The 19,344-nt window shown below is 46.2% G+C and overlaps 1 protein-coding gene and 2 pseudogenes across 3 annotated transcripts; all 3 read left to right on the top strand.

Moving 5' to 3' along the window:
- The first annotated feature begins 2,436 nt into the window (after window positions 1-2,436).
- On the top strand, window positions 2,437-11,129 carry LOC309554288 (tripartite motif-containing 13-like). Its single transcript, XM_082255939.1, has 2 exons — window positions 2,437-3,514; window positions 10,993-11,129. Exons 1-2 carry the CDS (start codon window positions 2,473-2,475, stop codon window positions 11,037-11,039), a joined length of 1,089 nt encoding a protein of 362 aa, XP_082112065.1. The 5' UTR covers window positions 2,437-2,472; the 3' UTR covers window positions 11,040-11,129.
- On the top strand, window positions 7,079-8,126 carry LOC309554651 (annotated as a pseudogene). The gene is made up of 2 exons: window positions 7,079-7,627; window positions 7,920-8,126. The product of its transcript is annotated as an uncharacterized misc_RNA (transcript).
- On the top strand, window positions 8,123-9,524 carry LOC309554649 (annotated as a pseudogene). The gene is made up of 3 exons: window positions 8,123-8,152; window positions 8,199-8,903; window positions 9,257-9,524. The product of its transcript is annotated as an uncharacterized misc_RNA (transcript).
- Window positions 11,130-19,344: the final 8,215 nt, after the last annotated feature.

The following is a 19,344-nucleotide window of genomic DNA, read 5'->3' as shown; positions in this document are numbered from 1 at the left end:
GAGACTCTTTAAAATTCATTAGAGTTAGGACTGCAGGTAACAGGGAGCCTTGACGTGGCCCTGCAGCTTTCACATGCGTTTGCAAATGTGTGCTAACTAAACCCCTGTATTGACGCAAACTGTTAGACAGGCCAATTTGGTTGGTAAGCAGACTGGTTGGCAAATTGAACTGGGAATTTTATCTTTAGTAAATCAACCCCTACTTTCTGACAATGGTCTCCAGGACAAGAGGAGAGGGTAAATCTACCTGGGGGACACAGCAATAAAAACCTGAGAGGGGTACTAATCCTTCCTTACAGTATTCTTTTCAAAACTTTTTCCATTTTCTATTCCCTATTCTAGGAAGGCATGTAGACATCAAAGCTTCAAAGAGGCCAGCAACAAAGGATAAAAAACAGGTGAAAACTTTTTTTTTTTGTTTAATGATAATTGTTTATAATACCTTTATTAACCACTTAAGCCCCGGAGGATTTGGCTGCTCAAAGACCAGGGCCTATTTTGCGATTCGGCACTGCGTGACTTTAGCGGACAATTGCGCGGTCGTGCGACGCTGTACCCAAATGAAATTGACGTCCTTTTTTCCCCCACAAACAGGACTTTCTTCTGGTGGTATTTGATCACCTGTGCGATTTTTTATTTTTTGCGATACAAACAAAAAAATAGCGTCAATTTTGAAAAAAATAACAATATTTTTCACATTTTTTATATGAAATTTCCAAAAAAAAATGTGAAAATCTAAATTTTTTAACATTTTAGGCCAATTTGTTTTCTGCTACATATTTTTGGTAAAAAAAATCGCAATAAGCGTATTTTGATTGATTTGCACAAAAGTTATTGCGTTTACTAACCAAGGGAAAGATTTATGTAATTTTTCTTGTTTTATTTTTTAACTAGTAATGGCGGCGATCTGCGATTTTTTTGTGGGACTGCGACATTGCGGCGGACAGATTGGACCCCTGACTAACATTTTTGACACTTTTGGGGGTACTAGTGACATTACTACAGTAATCAGTGCTATACATCTGCACTGTTACTGTAAAAATTACACTGGCAGGGAAGGGGTTAACTTTATTAGAGATTCAGGGGTTAAGTGTGTCCCTAGGGGCGTGATTCTAACTGTGGGGGGGCATGGCTTGTGATGTAAACACAGAGACATATGATCCTACATAGCAGGATCGTATAGTCTCTGCTGTTACACCAGGGAGAATGACAGGTGGCTTTGTTTACAATAGCCGTCTACCTTTCTCCCTCTCCAGCGGGGGATCGCAAGATCGGAGCCGCCGGTCACTCACGCAGGGATGACCGTGAATGGGCGGTGGCGGGAGCGCGCCTCCGGTGGCGTGCGCTCGCTCCCTACAGGCTCCTGGGCGAGCGACTTAGAACTACGTCGCATTGCCCAGGAGGGGCTGACTGCTGCAGTAAATGTACTTGCGGCGGTCAGCAAGTGGTTAAACGAACTGTCATTTAATAAGGGCTCATTCATATGAGCAATAGACAAGGGGAGGAAGAGAGCAGCGACAAACTCAGTGCAGCAAGTTAAGAAATTGTTGCAATAAAAATACTTAGAGCGTCATGAGAACTGGACTAGGATCCTTTACAGCCTACCCTATGATCTGTACACCTGCTTCACAGTACTATATGTGAGTATTTTTATTACAATAAAATGTTATTTCTTAACTTGCTGCACTGAGATTGGCGCCGCTCTCTTCCTCGCCTTGTCTATTTACACAGAGCTGCTTCATACTCTGCGAGCTGGCTTGTGACTTTGTCTGTGTACCCCATGCAATTTGGCACCAGCATTTTCCATTCCATGCATCTGAAACTCTTACTGCTTTGAACTCTAATCACATTGTAACATTGACCTCCTTTCAGAACTGATTTTTATTGTTATATTTATTTTTTTTATGTAACTTTTTTTATTCTTATTTTTTATTCTTATTATATTATTTATACTTTTTTTTTTATTTTTTCCCCCCTCCCACTCCACAGGCGAGTCATCCCCTTAGCGCTCATCATCCCCCCTTCTTTCATATGGGCGATCAGTTCCGTGCAGCATGCCTGAACAGTTTGCTTTTTCTTTTCACAGCTGTGCTGCATACAGGCAGCCCATAGAAAATGAATGGGAGTTCATCAGCTGCATGGACTCCTCTGTACAGCTGAGTTTGACAAGTGTGCAGGGATGAGTACATGGACCTGGATGTATAGGCTCTGTGTTGGGGGTCTGCGTACCTGTCATACACAACTGTGTGAGTCAATGTAGTTGATGAGCTCATATTCACTTGTGTATGGGCTGTCTACAGGCATCTCAGTGGTTAAAAAGAAGTAAACAAATAGATCCTACCGCAGCACTGTACTGAGCGCCTTTGTGTGTGCTGATAATCAACCTTTGACTAGGTGTGGAGGAAGGTGGAACACACCCTTTTAGCTTATCAGAAATAATTCTCTTTCTTGTCAATTCCCTTGCTTTCAGCTATGGCTTCTGAAGGTCTGAGAGAGGAGCTAAACTGTCCAATTTGCCTAGAAATTTATTCTGATCCCGTCATGCTGAAATGTGGCCATATCTTCTGCCACATCTGCATCGGAAATGTTCTGGATCGCCAGGAGGCTTCTGGAGAATATTCCTGTCCTGAATGCAGGCTACAGTTTGAACATCGTCCCTTGCTGGAGAAGAACAGAAAGCTGCGTAACATTGTGGAACATTTCATGTCTCTTCACATTGAGCAGGATGCTTTGGTGAGCAGTAAGTCGCTACCAGATGTCTCAACCGAAACTTGCACTTCTCTGGAGAAAAACAAATGCTCTGTGCATAGGAAATCCTTGGAGTTTTACTGTTTCAATGATTCCCAATGCGTCTGTACAGACTGCTGCTTCAGTGGAAGACATGGAGGGCACCAGTTGGGGCTACTGAATGAAGCCTTTGAAATAAAACGAGAAGCAATGAAAGGTGTCCTGCAGGTCCTGATCACAAACAAAGCAGAAAACGTGAAAACTGTTCAAAGCCTACATGAATCAGTGACGGAGGCACAAAAAAACATTTCTGGCGAGACGGAAAGAGTCACCACTTTGTTCAGAGACATCAGAAGTCAGCTGGAACATCTGGAGAAAAAAGTCCTTGGTGACATCTCCTGGCATGGAGAGAAGACTGTTCATTTGGTCCAAGATTTGATCCAGCAGCTTGAAATGAAAACAGAAAAGTGTTCACAGAAGATTAACAATATAGAAAAAGTGATGAAAGTCACAGACCCACTGGCCTTCCTACAAGCAGCAGAATGCACTAAGCTTAATGAAGACCACTTTGTAGAGGATTTAAAGAAGGTAGTCAACAAAAAACCTAGTTTGGATTTAGTAGGCCTGGTTTCAGAGACACTACAAACAGGGTTAGAAAATATTATGGCTGATGCAAAGAAAATGCTTTCTTTTAAGGAACATCCAGAAGAACCAAGGGATATCAGAGCAATAGACAAGTCTACAAAATCATCATCATTACTTTATAGCTCTTTGGGTTGGAATGGATGTAATCAATGCCTCACGCTACCGATGTATTCTCCCACAACAGATGTGTCTGGGATACCCACTAGTGACTCACGTGATACTGTACAATATGCACTTCCGCCATCGTCTAACCTTCCCCCCCCACAACCACCCAGTATGCAGGGAGCCCCTGGTTTGGCTCCTTATTACCAGGGGCAGGGGCCATATCCTCAACCAGGAAACAACCAAGTATCAATGGCACCTAGGAGAATGCCTATGGCCCAAGGAGCACCCTTGATGTATGTGACATTTACTCCTGGGCAGGCATCATCTCTTGTAACCAGTTTGCCAGACCCTGAAAAGCAGCCTATGCCATTTTATAGGAGAATTGCACAGATCCAGAAAGCATATTCTTGTGCCTGGCTAGATCTAGTAAGCCTGTGTGAGATTAAGGCAGGAGATGCCTATTGGCCGGTGATGGAAAAATGTTTCAATACTACTAGAATTGGCTCTGACCACACTTTTGAATCAGGGTGTGAATTTGTGATTCAGTTGCAGCAGTGGGCACAAGATCGCCTAGAAGACCAAGCAACCAACATACAGGACATTACACAAGACAAGACTGAATCAGTTGAGAAATTTCACACTAGAATTTCACAGGTATTTACAGATTTAGGATTCAGCATGCAGAATAAGGCACACACCCAAATGCTGTCCTTCGCATTTGTTTCAGGCCTTAGGGAACCTATCCGGAAAGGTCTGCTCCTATCTCGCCCAGAATATAGAGTGCTGCCTCTTGATAATCTACTGTTGGTAGCGAAGGGCATAGAATCTTCACAGGGAAGTAAAAAGATAACCCCTCTCATGGTGACCTCTGACACACCATATCTGCCACAAAATCCACAAGTCTGCTTTAATTGCGGTAGGCCCGGGCACTTCAAAAGGGAGTGTCGAAGCCCTCGGAGGTTTGCCAACAGACAGCCTGGCCACGGGAGTGACCCACAAGGAGATGCCCAACATCAAGGACGAAACAACCAGGAGAACCCATCTGGCCCTCTGCCCAACACCTGGCCTCCTCCTGATCAAACTGACCTCCGCTAGGATTTTGGCAAGCCTGTGTCGCACACACCAACTATGACCGCATCATCCAAAGGCGTCGGAGGACCCCTTGCAAAAATAACCCTCCCCATTGAGGGCTGTCCCACCACTTTCCTTTATGACACAGGTGCTGCCAGAAGTGTAATCAGAGCTGAAGAACTACCCGATACCTCTTTCCTATCGGATATTGACATAACCTGCGTGGGAGTGGATGGAACGCCCAGAAATAGCCTTTTGACCCGCCTCCTAAAAGTTGGCAACTTCCCTGACCTACAAGCAAGATTTGTTGTCTCCTCCACATGTCCTTTAAATTTATTAGGGGCTGATGTCTTATCTAGACTCCAAGCTTCCATTTCCTTTCAACCCGATGGTGGTATTAAAGTGACCTCACCACTGACTACTAAGGATACCTCAGCACTGTGTTCTATTCCACTCCTGCTTACCTTGGATGAGAAGGATGAGACTGGGATCCCACAAGAAGTCTTAAACCGAATACCCTCATGCTTGTCGTCTACAGGGCCAGAGGACATCGGTCACCTGGAAGTCCCGCCTGTTGTCGTCAAAATGAAGCCAGTGGCCCCTTATCCCAGGAAGCCCCAGTACCCCCTTAAGCCCTCCCAGTCAGCTGCAATTGCTCTCCAAATACAGGCCCTCCTGTGGAATGGAGCTCTTATATATTGCACAAGCCCCTGCAACACTCCTCTCTTTCCAGTAAAAAAGAAGACCCCGAAAGGAGAATCTGTGAAAAATCGAATGGTACAAGATCTCCAAGCAGTAAACGAAGCCACCATACTGGAAACACCCATTGTACCTAATCATCCACACAGCTTGCTGGCTGGAATACCGCCCAAAGCAAAATACTTCACAGTGTTGGATCTGGCAAAAGCCTTTTTCAGCGTCCCCCTTGATCCTTGTTGTCAATTCCCTTTTGCCTTCACCCATGAAGGCCAAGGTTACACCTGGACCGTAATGCCTCAAGGAGCTCATAATTCCCCATCTCAATTTGCCAAGGCAATGACATTCATTTTGGACACATGGATCAAACTCCACCCAGAGGTTGTGCTCCTCCATTATGTAGACAATCTCTTGCTTTGTGCGGACACCCAAGAATAGGCATCAACTCGCTCTGAGAGCCTCCTTTGCTACTTGGCCAAACAAGACTGCAAAGCCTCAAAACACAAGATCCATTGGTGCAAAGGCACAGTGGTCTTTCTTGGTCACTGCATCTCAGAAGGCACAGGACATCTTAACCAAGATTGAGTCGCCACAATCAAGGCCATTCCAGTGCCAATGGGTCAGATATCCCTCCATGCCTTCCTACTGCCGTTCCTGGATTCCAGAGGCATCCCTACTGATGCGACCCCTTTATGATGCCCTGAAGACAGATCCTTTCCTACTATCCCCAGAAGCCCTTACCAACTTTGAACTTCTGAAAGAAATTCTGTCCATGGCCCCCACCCTCGGCCTCCCGGACTATGAGAATCCTTTCAAGCTATTTGTCTCAAAGAGAGAGGGACATGCCACAGGAGTACTTGCTCATGGCAACATGCTCAGACCCATTGATTATTATTGCTGCCAACTGGACTCGGTGGCTGGGGGGGACCCTCCTATTTCAGAGCCGTGTTGCAGCCCAGGCCCTCCTGGACAAGACTGCTGACTTCATGTTGGGTCATCATCTCATCCTCCTGGCCCCCCATGATATAGCAGCCATACTGAATTAAGTACAGCCAAAACACCTGTAGACAGCAAGACATCTCAGACTTCAATGTGACAATATTACCCTTCGTAGGTGCGACATCCTCAACCCATCCACCCTGCTCCCACTTCTCGAGGGGGGAGACGATCCTCATGATATTCCCCATGACTGCTTTGAAATGAAGAAAATGGAAACTGCACATCTACCAACTGTAAGTGAGGTGCCTCCGGAGAATCCTGACCTAACTATCTATGTTGATGGATCAAGGTATGCAGATCAAGCAGGAAGATATCACACTGGATATGCTGTTACCACCGAGGATACAATCCTCCACGCCTCCGCTCTACCCCCCTCAAAGTCTGCACAGGAAGCAGAGCTCCAGGCCCTGATTATGGCATGCGATATAGTGTCCTCTGGAAAACTAGGGGGTTTCTAATGGCGGCGGGTACACCCTTAAAGCACAGTGCAGCAATCAAGGACTTGATGGATGCTCTACTTCTCTCCGCCCCAGTAACTTTACTTAAAGTATAATCACATGGCAGGCTAAATTCTTCAGAAGCACGAGGCAATCATCTGGCATACACTGCCGCAAAACAGGCCGCATATGAAGTGTGAGAAGTTGTTGACAGAGTGGACATGCCTACTCTAGATGGAGCAACATCAGCACAAGACATACAGGATAATGTAACTACACAAACCACCATGCTCCTACAAAACCCATCTGTGGGTTGGGCACTCCTTAAAGAATAACAGAAAGCAGCAAGCAAAGAGGAAAAGGAAACGTGGATTAAGAAGGGAGCAACATTGAAGGATGGACTCATGGAAGTGAACAAGAGGCCATGTTTACCACAATCTATGTTCCCAGCAGTGGTGCAGTGGGCTAATGGTGCCTCTCATCTGTCAAAAACCTTGATGAATGCCCTGATCAACAAATACTATATGGCCCCAGGAGTCACCCCACTCACCAACAACTTTTGCAAATCATGTATCATCTGTGCTAAATGCAACCCTGGAAGGTCGGAGAGAGTACCCATAAAATATCTAGCAAAGGCCCAGTATCCCTTTCAGATCAAAATACAGATTGACCACATCCAGATGCCAAAGAGTGGCCGATACGAGTATGCTTTGGTAATCATAGATATGTACTCTTCTTGACTGGAAGCTTTCCTTGTCACCAATATGACGGCGAAGACCACGGCTAAAAAGCTTCTAGCAGAAGTAGTGTGCAGATATGGCGTCCCAGAGGTTATAGAGAGTGATCAAGGGCCGGCTTTCACGGCCTCAGTAACCAAAGAAATATGGACAGCTTTAGGGGTCACCCTAGCCTTCCACACCCCATACCACCCTCAGAGCAGTGGAAAGGTAGAGAGATTGAATGGTATAATAAAGTCTAGGATGTTAAAAATGTCCCAGGAAACAGGGATGAGCTGGCCAGACAGTTTACCTATTGCTTTGTTTAGTGTCAGGTACACTCCCAAAGGAAGCCATGGTCTATCACCTTATGAAATACTGTTTGGTTCGGCCCCTAGACTAGGGTGTTATTTTCCACAACAGTTACAACTTCAATCTGATGTATTGACTGATTATGTGACTGCCTTATCTTGTGAATTAACCTGTATCCATGCAAAAGTGTTTTCTTCCATTCCAAATTGAGGAACTAGATACAGGAACACACAAGCTGGTTTTCGGTGACTGGGTCTTGATAAAGAAATTCATTTGAAAACACTCCCTTAAACCCAGATATGATGGTCCCTTCCAAGTCCTCCTGATAACTGCCACATCCAGGAAGAACACTTGGATACACTCCTCCCAATGTAAGAAAGTCCCTGTACCTGAGGAGGCGGACGAGGACAAATCATGATCCTATATATATCCTTTTCCTGTTGGGTACAACCAAAGCAGCCATGCAGCCATTAATGAGATAAATGGAAAGGTCACTTTCTGGTATAACTCCTCTGATACCCATGTAGCCACATTTGAGTTCCATGTCCCGAACGTAGTAGCAGATGGGAATGGTATGAGACAGGACATGGAGAAGGATATATCTGTGTCACCAAGGGGTCATGGGGAAAAAATTGTGACTATTGGTGAGCAGCAGCTTGGAACACAGGGACACCCTGGGGATATCAACCCCAACCAGCCTATTATAATAAGGATAGCCGAGGAGAGCCCTTGTTGACCCCTCTCACCCTCCGTAAGCCAGGGCCCAGTATGACACTTGTTCTAAACATACGGAACCCGAGTCACTCTGATAGGGGTGAGTATGTGTTGGGATGGTGGTTTGGAGGAGGTCACCAAGGTCATAGAGGGTCTTTCCGATTAGAAGGTACAGTATGTATAACAACAATGAATGGCAGCCGGTCAAAAGACAGCTCCCATCAAATCCTTTAAAGCCTCATGTGCAGACTTTGGGGGACATGATTGCAATAGCGGATCCTACCTTTGAGGATACAATGGCAGCCGAGACTGGTTTTTCGGAGATCAACCTCTGGCTAGAATGGATGAGATACAGTGCTAATAAGCACAATAGGACCAACTGTTATGTCTGTGGCAGTGCCAGACCGCACTTAGGTACGGTCCCACTGAACACACCTGAAAAAGCAGAAGACTGTTTCCTAAGGGCTCTTTCACACGGGCGGTCCGATCAGATCCACCTGTCAGTTTTTTAGGCGGATCTGATCGGATCCTCCATGCAGCTCTATGGGGCAGCGGGTGTCAGCGGAGACACCTCCGCTGACACCCGCTGCCATCCGCATCCGACCCTGTGCTGACGTTCAGTAATCGGAGCGGAGCGGATCTGATGAGAGCGGACAAGCGGTCCGCTCTCATCCGATCCCCCATAGAGGGCAGCGGGTGCTGAGACACCTCCCTCTCCGCTCTGGGAGCGGAGACGGAGCTGTCATCCGCCCGGCTCAGCGGGGATCGCGGGTCGATCCCCGCTGAGCAACAAGGATCCGCCTACGGAGGCGGACCGTGTGAAAGAGCCCTAAGCCTCTTCACCAACACTTCTACTGATTACTCAGCTTGTGAGAAATGGAAGGTGGAATATCCTATCAATACCAGGGCCCCAAGTCCTAAAGAAACTATCACAATATACCCTGGGAATTACACCTGTCTTGCCGGTTATGTAGGGAAAGGTAGGAACTTAGGTAATTTTCCAAAAGGTTACTGTGCCTCTTAGAGTCACGTTTTAGCTAAAACCAAAACCAAAGCCAATCCCTAGGAGATGTGTACTGGGTGTGTAGAGACATGCACGTAAGAACCAGGTTAGAGGGGGAGTGGAGAGGAGAGTGTGCCCTTGCGAAGGCCATCATGCCTTTGCATATTCTGACAGAAAGTATTCACGACTTACCCTCTGGGTAAGAGAATGAAACGGGAAGCTCTCCCTGGAAGCTTTGATCCTCATCTGTACATAGATGCTATTGGAGTCCCAAGGGGGGTCCCCGATGAATACAAGGCCCAAGACCAGGTCAAGGCTGGTTTTGAGTCTGTAATCCCCATAATAACTATTAATAAAAATGTGGACTGGATAAACTATATATATTATAACCAACAAAGGTTTGTTAACTACACCAAAGACACATTCCAAGGGATAGCTGAACAACTAGAAGCCATTTCCCAAATGACCTTCCAGAACCGGATGGCTCTGCATATGATGGTAGCAGAGAAAGGAGGGTTCTGTACCATGATAGATAAGACCAGCACCTGTTGTACCTATATCCCAGACAACACCGGTCCAAATGATAAGATCACATTAGCTCTTAAAAAAATTTGAGAACCTATCAGTCGAACTAAAGAAAAATTCAGGGGTCACAGACCCATGGGATCAATACTTTAACTGGATGAGTGGGTGGCAGAAAGTCCTGGCACAGATAGGAGTGACTGTGTTGATCATCTTAATTCTCCTTGCTTTAGTGGTTTGTTGTGTACTCCCTTGCTTGAGGAAGTTCATGGAAAAGGCAATAGACCAAACCCCCACATTCGTGAACCAGGATATAGGATGCGAGGAAGACTATGAAAAACCATATACTCCATTGCAGACACTCCCCGCCCCACATTATGACCCATAGGGTCATAGGGAGAGCATCTGACTTCCCATGTGCAAAGACCGTGGCAAGGGGGGTGATCGATTAGCAATCACCCGTCTAACGTGCGGCGTCAAAAAGAGTTCCGAGGCACATGAGGACAGATGGGCTAGGATTAATAGGGACAGATTGAAATAGACATTTCAAGGGGGGAATCTGTAATGGATGTAATCAATGGTTATAATGAAATGTCTATTTTATCTTATGATGCATACCATATGCCTTATGTACATATATGTTACTGCTGCAATTTATCCCCTTACTCAAAATGGCTGCAAGATCACCCCTCCCTTCGTGGAAGCAATATGGAAACAAAGATGGTGCGCCTCCAGAGAGCCTACACCCAAGACAGAGATTGTCATATACTGGAAGAAAATCATAGTCACATAGATACATCCAATCATGAGCTTATATGTTCTTTGCTACATTTCATCTGTGCTATCTCTATACAAGCATTTCCTGAAATGTATATCCTGATGATTTATAAGCTTAAAAAGCAGAACCAATAAAACAGAAGTATCTTAACTCTGAACCTGGTGTCAGTGTATGATCTTCCTCTGTGTGTGCACACATCGTATCAAATTAGGCCAGGGACAGATATAATTTCGGATGGTTCTGGTCAAAAACAGGGTCGCATTTCAGATAACCTGATGCCTTACCGCAGTTCTGATGCTGAGAAGAACAACTAACAGTTCCATCAGAGCCAACCCCAAAAGTCAGATCTGACTCCTACAGCTTTTGTAGCACAAGAGCCACAACTCTTCTTCAGAAATCCATATTCTTTTTTTTAATAAGGGACGGCAAGAATGGCTTAGCAATATTCCAGATGTAACTTTCCCAGAGTGGCCAAGTTGACTGAAAACAAGCATACAACAAAGGACCTTTTCTCTGAGGTAAGAACTCTCCAAACTGAACTGAAGAGCAAGGGGGATTAAAGAAGGTGTGTGGAAACCAGCCGGTCCTTAGTTTGATGTACGTACCCACCAGTCTGCTAACAAACCAAATAAACCTGTCTAACAAAATAGGTTAAAAACAGGGGTTCAGTTAACACACATTTGCAAACGCATGTATAAGCTGCAAGACCAACAACAAGGCACCCTGTGTATCTTGCAGTCCTAACACTTCCTAACACTAGGAGTGTCTCCACAATGGAAGCACATGAATGCTGATGGATGGATGGGAAACAGGTGGGCTTGGAGCTGGCCCAATCCTCCTCCAACCTGCTCCCTTCCATGACTGGTAATGAAAATGGAATGGCTATGTAATAGCCATAGGCTGCAAACTAAACTGTGATCCGCTGGAAAACACACACCCCCATCCCTTTAGTATGGATGGTAAAGGCACAAGGGGACTTTAAATGAGACACCAGCCTGTAAAGCAAGCGTCTCCATCCCTGATATGGCTTAGCAATATTCCAGATGTAACTCTCCCAGGGTGGCCAAGTTGACTGAAAACAAGAATACAACAAAGGACCTTTTCTCTGAGGTAAGAACTCTCCAAGCTGCCCATCTCAATCAGTTATGGTCTCTTTATTTATCCGCTACAGACAAGAATGGGATAATCTAACTGAATTCTGGGGGGCAGTCACTGACGGTTCTTGCTTCAGACACATTTATACACAGTACCCGAGATTTTTTTGCATGCATAAAACAGACGTTCCTCAATTTAAATAAATGTAGTGAAAACAGGAATGAAAACAGCAGGAGTCAAATGTATCAAAGTGTTCCTACCAGGAATTGAATAATAGTCACCAATCGGCGTTGTGTTCGTTTTTGAATCTGAGGTAAAATAAATCCATTTGTTTGTAAGTACACTTTGATGCATAGACATGCATGGTTATTCTCTACCCTAAAGGCTAACAACATTATATATCACACAAAGATATGAATCATAGTACTAATATAACTTATTAACCACTTCTGGACTGGAAGGATTTGCCCCCTTAATGACCAGGCCCTATTTTGCGATTCGGCACTGCGTTCATTTAACGGACAATTGTGCGGTCGTGCGACGCTATACCCAAACAAAATTTACGTCATTTTTTTCTCACAAATAGAGCTTTCTTTTGGTGGTATTTGATCACATGTGCGCTTTTTATTTTTTGCGCTATAAACAAAAAATAAAAAGCGACAATTTTGAAAAAAAAAAAACAATATTTTTCACATTCTGCTATATAACATTCCCCCCCAAAAAAGTGGACCCACTGACCAATGAGAAGCACATCTGAGGCTTCCTCTTTTGGTAAGTTATCCTGGAAGAAAGAAGTACAGCTCACTGGTCAGCATAGTCACGTGGTCATGCTGACCAATGAGCACTGGCCAGGCAAGCATAGTTACATAGTAAGTCTGGTTGAAAAAAGACACAAGTTCATCCAGTTCAACCAATAGGCAGTACGACAGAACCTCACTCTGGGGCTTTGTATTGAGGTGTATGGATTAGTACATCCGCACCACGGGGCATCACAGTTGTTATGTGCAGTGAGAACTGCAGGGGCAGCCAGCATATTTTATGTTAGTTCATCATCTAATTTTTTCATAAAAAGGTGAACGTATCCTTTAAAGTATCACTAAACAATCCAGCTTTAACTGCTTTGCTGACCGCTTCACTTACATGAATGGTGGCAAAGCGGACTCTCTGCACTGGATCATGTGTCTGATATGTGATCCAGCACTTCTAGGTAAACGACGCGTGCCTGACACCCCAGCTGTGCTGTTATTAGTTACTGCACAATCCAATCGCCAATCAGCAGATGCCAGACAATGATTGATCACCGCCACCTGCTGACTGGCTCTATCACTTCAGGGAAGAGAGCTCAACAACACAGAGCTCCAAATACTGACGTCTCTTCAGGGAAAAAAAAACAGCACGATGGCTTAGTAAAAAGCGGCGCATAACACACACACATTACACATAGTTAGGCACACATTTAACCCTTTGATTGCTCCTGGATGTTAACCTCTTCCAAACCAGTGTCATTAGTACAGTGACAGTGTATAGTATTAGCACTGATCACTGTATTAGTGTAACTATCAATGTCAGCAGTGGCGTAACTATAGCAGTCGCAAGGGTCGCGATCGCGACCTGCCCCGTGCTGCAGGGTGCCCATGCAGGTGCCCTGTCATGTTTGCCCACACCTGTGCCTGAGCCGGAGTCCGGGGGCGGAACTGGGAGGCGGTCCTAGGTACAGATCACTGCTTGTCACTTGTCCACACTGTGGAAACAGCTGGCACTAGGGTGTATAGGTGGGCAGGAGGGGTGGCATATAGGAGAAACGATCTCCTCCATTCTTCTCCTGGCTCCTGCCAGTGACAAGCAGCCTCCCAGCTCTGCCCCCCCCCCCCGACTCCGGCTTCGGCTCCTGCTTCTTGTCTCAAGGCTGTTCCTGCCGCTGGGCAAGGTAGGAGAAATGCTCCCTGCCCCGAAGCTGCTCCCGCCTAAGTAGATACAAACACAATCTCTGTGACAGCAGAGTGTAAGGAAATACACTACCCAGTTAGTATAGTTTTCCAGGTGTCCTACTGTCACTCTGCTCCCCCCCCCTGGCCCTATACTGCCCCCCTCCTATCATGCTCTGTCCCTCCATACTGCCCTCCACTGCCCCCTTCCCATCAAGCTGACCCCCTTCCATCATACTTCCCTTCCATACACCCCCCTGCTGGAACACTGTCTCCCTATACTTCCCTCCACTACCATCTTCCATCATGCTGTTTCCCTCCCATCATGCTGCCCCCACACTGCCCCCTCCTGGCAAACTGTCCCCCTATACTGCCCTCCACTGCCCCCTCCCATCATGCTGTCCCCCCAAACTGCCCCCCTATTATAACCTCCACTGCCCCCCTCCCATCATGCTGTCCCCCTCATACTGCCCCCTCCTGGCACACTGTCCCCCTATACTACCCTTCACTGCCCCCCTCCCATCATGCTGTCCCCCTCATACTGCCCCCTCCTGGCCCACTGTCCCCCTATACTACCCTCCACTGCCCCCTCCCATCATACTGTCCCCCTCCCATCCTGCTCCCCCCCCAATACTGGCCCCTCCTGGCACACTGTCCCCCTACACTGCCCCCTTACCATCATGCTGTCCCCCCATACTGCTCTCCACTGCCTCCCTTCATGCTGCCCCCCCATACTGCCCCTTCCTGTCACACTGCCCCCCATACTGGCCCCTCCTGGCCCACTGTCCCCCTATAATTCCCTCCACTGCCCCCTCCCACTAACGAGTAACAATTGGGAGGGAAAATGACTAATTGGGCTCAATTTGGACACTTTTACTTTTTACTCACTTTTGTTGCCAGTGGTTTAGACATGAATGGCTGTGTGTTGAGTAATTTTGAGGGGACAGCAAATTGACACTGTTATACAAGCTGTACACTCACTACTTTACTTTGTAGCAAAGTGTTATTTCTTCAGTGTTGTCACATGAAAAAATATAATAAAATATTTAGAAAAATGTGAGGGGTGTACTCACTTTTGTGAGATACTGTATATATATGACTCATTAGTGTTACAAGGTCTCAGGTGTTAATGGGGAGCAGGGGTGTTAAATTTGGTGTTATCGCTCTCACTCTCTCACACTGGTCACTGGAAGTTCAACATGGCACCTCACGGCTAAGAACTCTCTGAGGAGCTAAAAAAAAAGAATTGCTACTCTACATAAAGATGGCCTAGGCTATAAGAAGATTGGCAAGACCCTGAAACTGAGCTGCAGCATGGTGGCCAAGACCATACAGTGGTTTAACAGGACAGGTTCCAAACAGAACAGGCCTCGCCATGGTCGACCAAAGAAGTTGAGTGCATGTGCTCAGCATCATATCCAGAGGTTGTCTTTGGGAAATGGATGTATGAGCGCTGCCAGCATTGCTGCAGAGGTTGAAGGGGTGGGGGGTCCACCTGTAAGTGCTCAGACCATACACCGCACACTGCATCAAATTGGTCTGCATGGCTGTCATCCCAGAAGGAAACCACTTCTAAAGATGATGCACAAGAAAGCCAAGCAGACTAAGTACATGGATTACTGGAACCATGTCCTATGGGCTGATGAGACCAAGATAAACTTATTTGGTTCAGATGATGTCAAGCGTGTGTCAGCAACCAGGTGAGGAGTATAAAGACAAGTGTGTCTTGCCTACAGTCAAGCATGGTGGTGGGAGTGTCATAGTCTGGGGCTGCATGAGTGCTGCCAGCTCTGGGGAGCTACAGTTAATTGAGGGAACCATAAATGCCAACATGTACTGAGACATACTGAAGCAGAGCATGATCCCCTTCCTTTGGAGACTGGGATGCAGTGCAGCATTGCAACACGATAACGACCCCAAATCCACTTCAGAGACAATCACTGCCTTGCTAAAGAAGCTGAGGGTAAAGGTTGTGGACTGGCCAAGCATGTCTCCAGACCTAAACCCTATTGAACATATGTAGGGCATCCTCAAATGGAAGGTGGAGGAGCAAAAGGTCTCTAACATCCACCAGCTCCGTGATGTCATCATGGAGGAGTAAAAGAGGACTCCAGGGGCAACCTGTGAAGCTCTGGTGAACTCCATGCCCAAGAGGGTTAAGACAGTGCTGGAAAACAATGGTGGCCACACAAAATATTGACACTTTTGGCCAGAGGCGTAACTAAAACCTTCAGGGCCCCGGTGCAAGAAACCATGAAGGGCCCCCCAGACCCCTGACCGGGGCCCTTCCCACTGAGCCTTGGGCACTTTACACCCATTATTACGATCCCGCAGTGGCCCCCTTCCTGCCATCTTGGGGCCTCCCCACGGTGGTGGAATGCCAAGGCCCGGTCGCAAGTGTGACCTTTGCAATCCTGGAAGTTCACCCACTGGTGTCAGTAATTTTTATTTTTTGGTATTTTAATTGAATTATTTGTTATCATTTTATTTCTGTAACACCCTACAGGTAGGTGCTAGGTAAATGTATAGTGGGCCTTGTCTGCCTAACAGCAGGGCTGTGATTTATTTAGTCAGGGTGTCAGGGCTTCCAGGTGTGCCTGCTGAGGGAAGAAGTATCCCCACTGGCTCCTGTGAGAGGCTTCTCATAGGGCAGTGTGGGAAGCCCAATCAGGGGACACATCCAAGCTTGTAACTACCCCAGAAGGCAGATTTTGCTGCAAAGGATTCTGGGACAGTGTATAAGTTTGGGGGAAGTGCTTGACAGGGTGTCTTTGGCGGGAGCAGAGTCCCAGGAAGGAGAGTGCGGCTGTCTCTCCTCCTGTCTGAGGAGGTGGATGTCTCGGGGTGTCGCCTGAGTGTCCAGAGAGAGAGCTGAGGGGATCCGGTGTGCAGAGAGCCTGGGGAGCGTGAGAGGGGTCCAGTCCCAGGAGAGCCTACACAGGTCGTGAGTACTGCGGATTGCCCCTGGGGATCTGCCAGAGTCAGAGGGGACCACTCCGGAAGAGGTTCTGGGATCCAGTGCCAGCTAGCTGAAGGGGGTACCTAGGTTGAGGACCCTGAAGGTACAGAAGGGGGTACATAGTCAGTGAACCCCGAAGAATTCAAGTTAAAGGGGGCACCTGCAGTTGGGTCCTGAAGTGTACAGTGTGTGTCAGTTAACAGTTGCAGCTTCACAGGAACCTACAGTGTACTACCTCAAGCCAGTGCAAGGTGGGAGGGGAGTATTCAGTGACTTTGCAGTGCAGCAGTGTCAGTGATTCTACAATTCACAGTCTTGGGTTTCCTGGACTTATATTCGAGGATCCAGCACTTCTATCAAGCTACAGAGTGTTCTCAGTGTTAAGGAGCGCTGGCTGGCGTCAAGGAAGCGTCAAGGAATCTTGGATTAAGTCCCAAGTGTAATTAGTTGAGCCTAAAGGAGTATCCCACTCATTCCCTTCTCCCATCCCCTTAAATTCAATAAAACAAGAAAACAAAGATGCCGGAGTTATCAATGTCTCAGTTCTCACACCCAGGGTCGCAGCTCACATGGGCTGGAGAGGCAACCGGTAACAATGGCAGACCCACATCAGGCCCCAGGCCTGGAAACCTTGCTACATTTCATTGTTTTACAATGTCACTGACTATGACTCTGTCCATTCAGAAAAGGAAGGAGCTGGTAAATTACATATTTACTGACCCCTTCCTGGTTCTCTATTGTGACACATCCCCTGCAGCAGCTGGCAGGAAAGGGGGGCAAACACAGTGGGTGGGTGGGGGGGGCAGCACAGTGGGGGGGGGGACTGGGGGAGCACACAGGGGCCCAGAGACAGCAGAACACAAGTAAACTGGATAGGGGGAGTGGCGGGGGGCAGCATACCAAGGAACCAATCTCCTCCATTTTCCTCCTGCAGCTACGGGAGAAAAAAGGAGGACAGTGATTTCTCTACATGCTGCCCCCGCCACCCCTCCTGTCCAGGTGTACAGGGGAGCCGCACAGGCCCCCTGGAGAATGGGGCCCGGTTGCAATTGCAACCCCTGCAAGCCCTGTAGTTACTCCCCTGGATCACTTATAAAAATAAAAAAAAAACACATTTAAAATGTTTTTTTTTTTTATATCTATTCCCAAATGTTTTGCCTTTTATTTCTATTTTAAACTGAATGGATTGTTTTAAAAGGCGATCTTTAAGTGCCGGTTCATACTACGTCGTTCCGACTTCGGGGGTGACCTGTGAAGTCGCGTGCAGCGTGACTTCGGCGCAACTTGCACGGACTTCATACAATGAATGTCTATGCAAGTCGCTCCAGGTCGCCCCGAAGTAGTACAGGACCCTTTTTCTAAGTCGCAGCTATTAGAACGGTTCCTGTACCGAACAATGGGAGCGCGACGGACCGCGACTTGTCAGGCTGACAAGTCGCGGTCTAAGTCGGACTAGTGTGAACGGAGTCTTACAATCACTTTAAGAGATAGCTGGGAACAATGTAACTGATAAGAGTGCAGCAATGGAAGAGAGCATACGTAAACAAGATTTCTGGCAGGATCATCAGATATTTTTTCATTTATTGAACAGATATAACAAAAAGGCTTTCAACAGCATTTTTAACAGATCAATATGAACCAAATAAGAGAAGTTTATTGTTAGGGTTCAGGTGATATTTGCAGAGCTGTTTATTAAATGCAACCTTTCAGGAAAAAATACACGAAAATTAATTATAATGAACACAAAAACAATATAACATCCGTTTTTTGGGAAATATAATACATGATGTTGCAGTTAGTAAATAGATACTAAACATGTCAAGATTTAAAATCGCATACTACAGTACATAAAACTGTTCATAGGCGACACTTTAAAAGCCATTACAGGTTATCAGTTTAGAGTTTAATGTGAGCTATGGTGCTAGAGTTATTACTATCACTCTGACATTTGCGGTGATACCTCACATGTGGGGTGCAAAACATTGTTTACATATGCAGGTTGGACCCATGTGTGCGTTTGAATTTGCGTCCAAGCACAGGGGTCCTTTTAATTTTTTTTTTTTTATTATTTCTATTTATTTAATTTAATGTCTCCCCTGTTCTCCAAGGCCCCTGATTAAACACAGGTTATTTGATCAGCCGCTTCCCTTGCTATAACGGCCACAGAAAGACAGCTCTAAAACCAGAAGCAATGAAATCCTCTTCGCTTCTGGCTTCCATAGATTGACTTGGTACAACCAGGCTGTTAGATTTTTTACATACGATTACTGCTGGTGGCTATAGCCACTAGTAGTAATCATTGTGTTCTGCACGCCTCACCTTCCCCGGCAGAACACAATAGCACTACAGGAGGCATTCCTCCATCAATACTGACTGTTAATGGAAGAATCAAACACCTTTCTTTCCTTCCACCTGTGGTGGAAAGAGGATAATCAAGTTATCTATGGGCTGCTTCAGTAATCTAGGCCTTAATGTATCGCCTCTTCAAAATCAAACAAAGCTTTCATCCTTTATTTTTAACACATCATCTATCTTAAAACACAGCTACTCATATTAAATTATAAAATACAACAAATACCTCTTGAAAATCTCACATATAAAATTAAAAAAGTGCATATTATGTTTCTGAGAATACTATTG

This window comes from Pelophylax lessonae (assembly GCF_965119305.1).
Source record: "Pelophylax lessonae genome assembly, chromosome: 4".
Taxonomy (NCBI): Eukaryota; Metazoa; Chordata; class Amphibia; order Anura; family Ranidae; genus Pelophylax; species Pelophylax lessonae.
Note: the sequence above shows the minus strand (reverse complement) of the source record. Positions and strands in the feature narration are given on the sequence as shown.

Bases quoted from the DNA above. Each gene is read 5' to 3' on its own strand.
- LOC309554288 (XM_082255939.1), top strand. From the start codon at position 2,473: ATGGCTTCTGAAGGTCTGAGAGAGGAGCTAAACTGTCCAATTTGCCTA. The intron at 3,515-10,992 runs GTAATCAATGCC...GTCGCATTTCAG, and splicing joins CTCTTTGGGTTGGAATGGAT to ATAACCTGATGCCTTACCGC.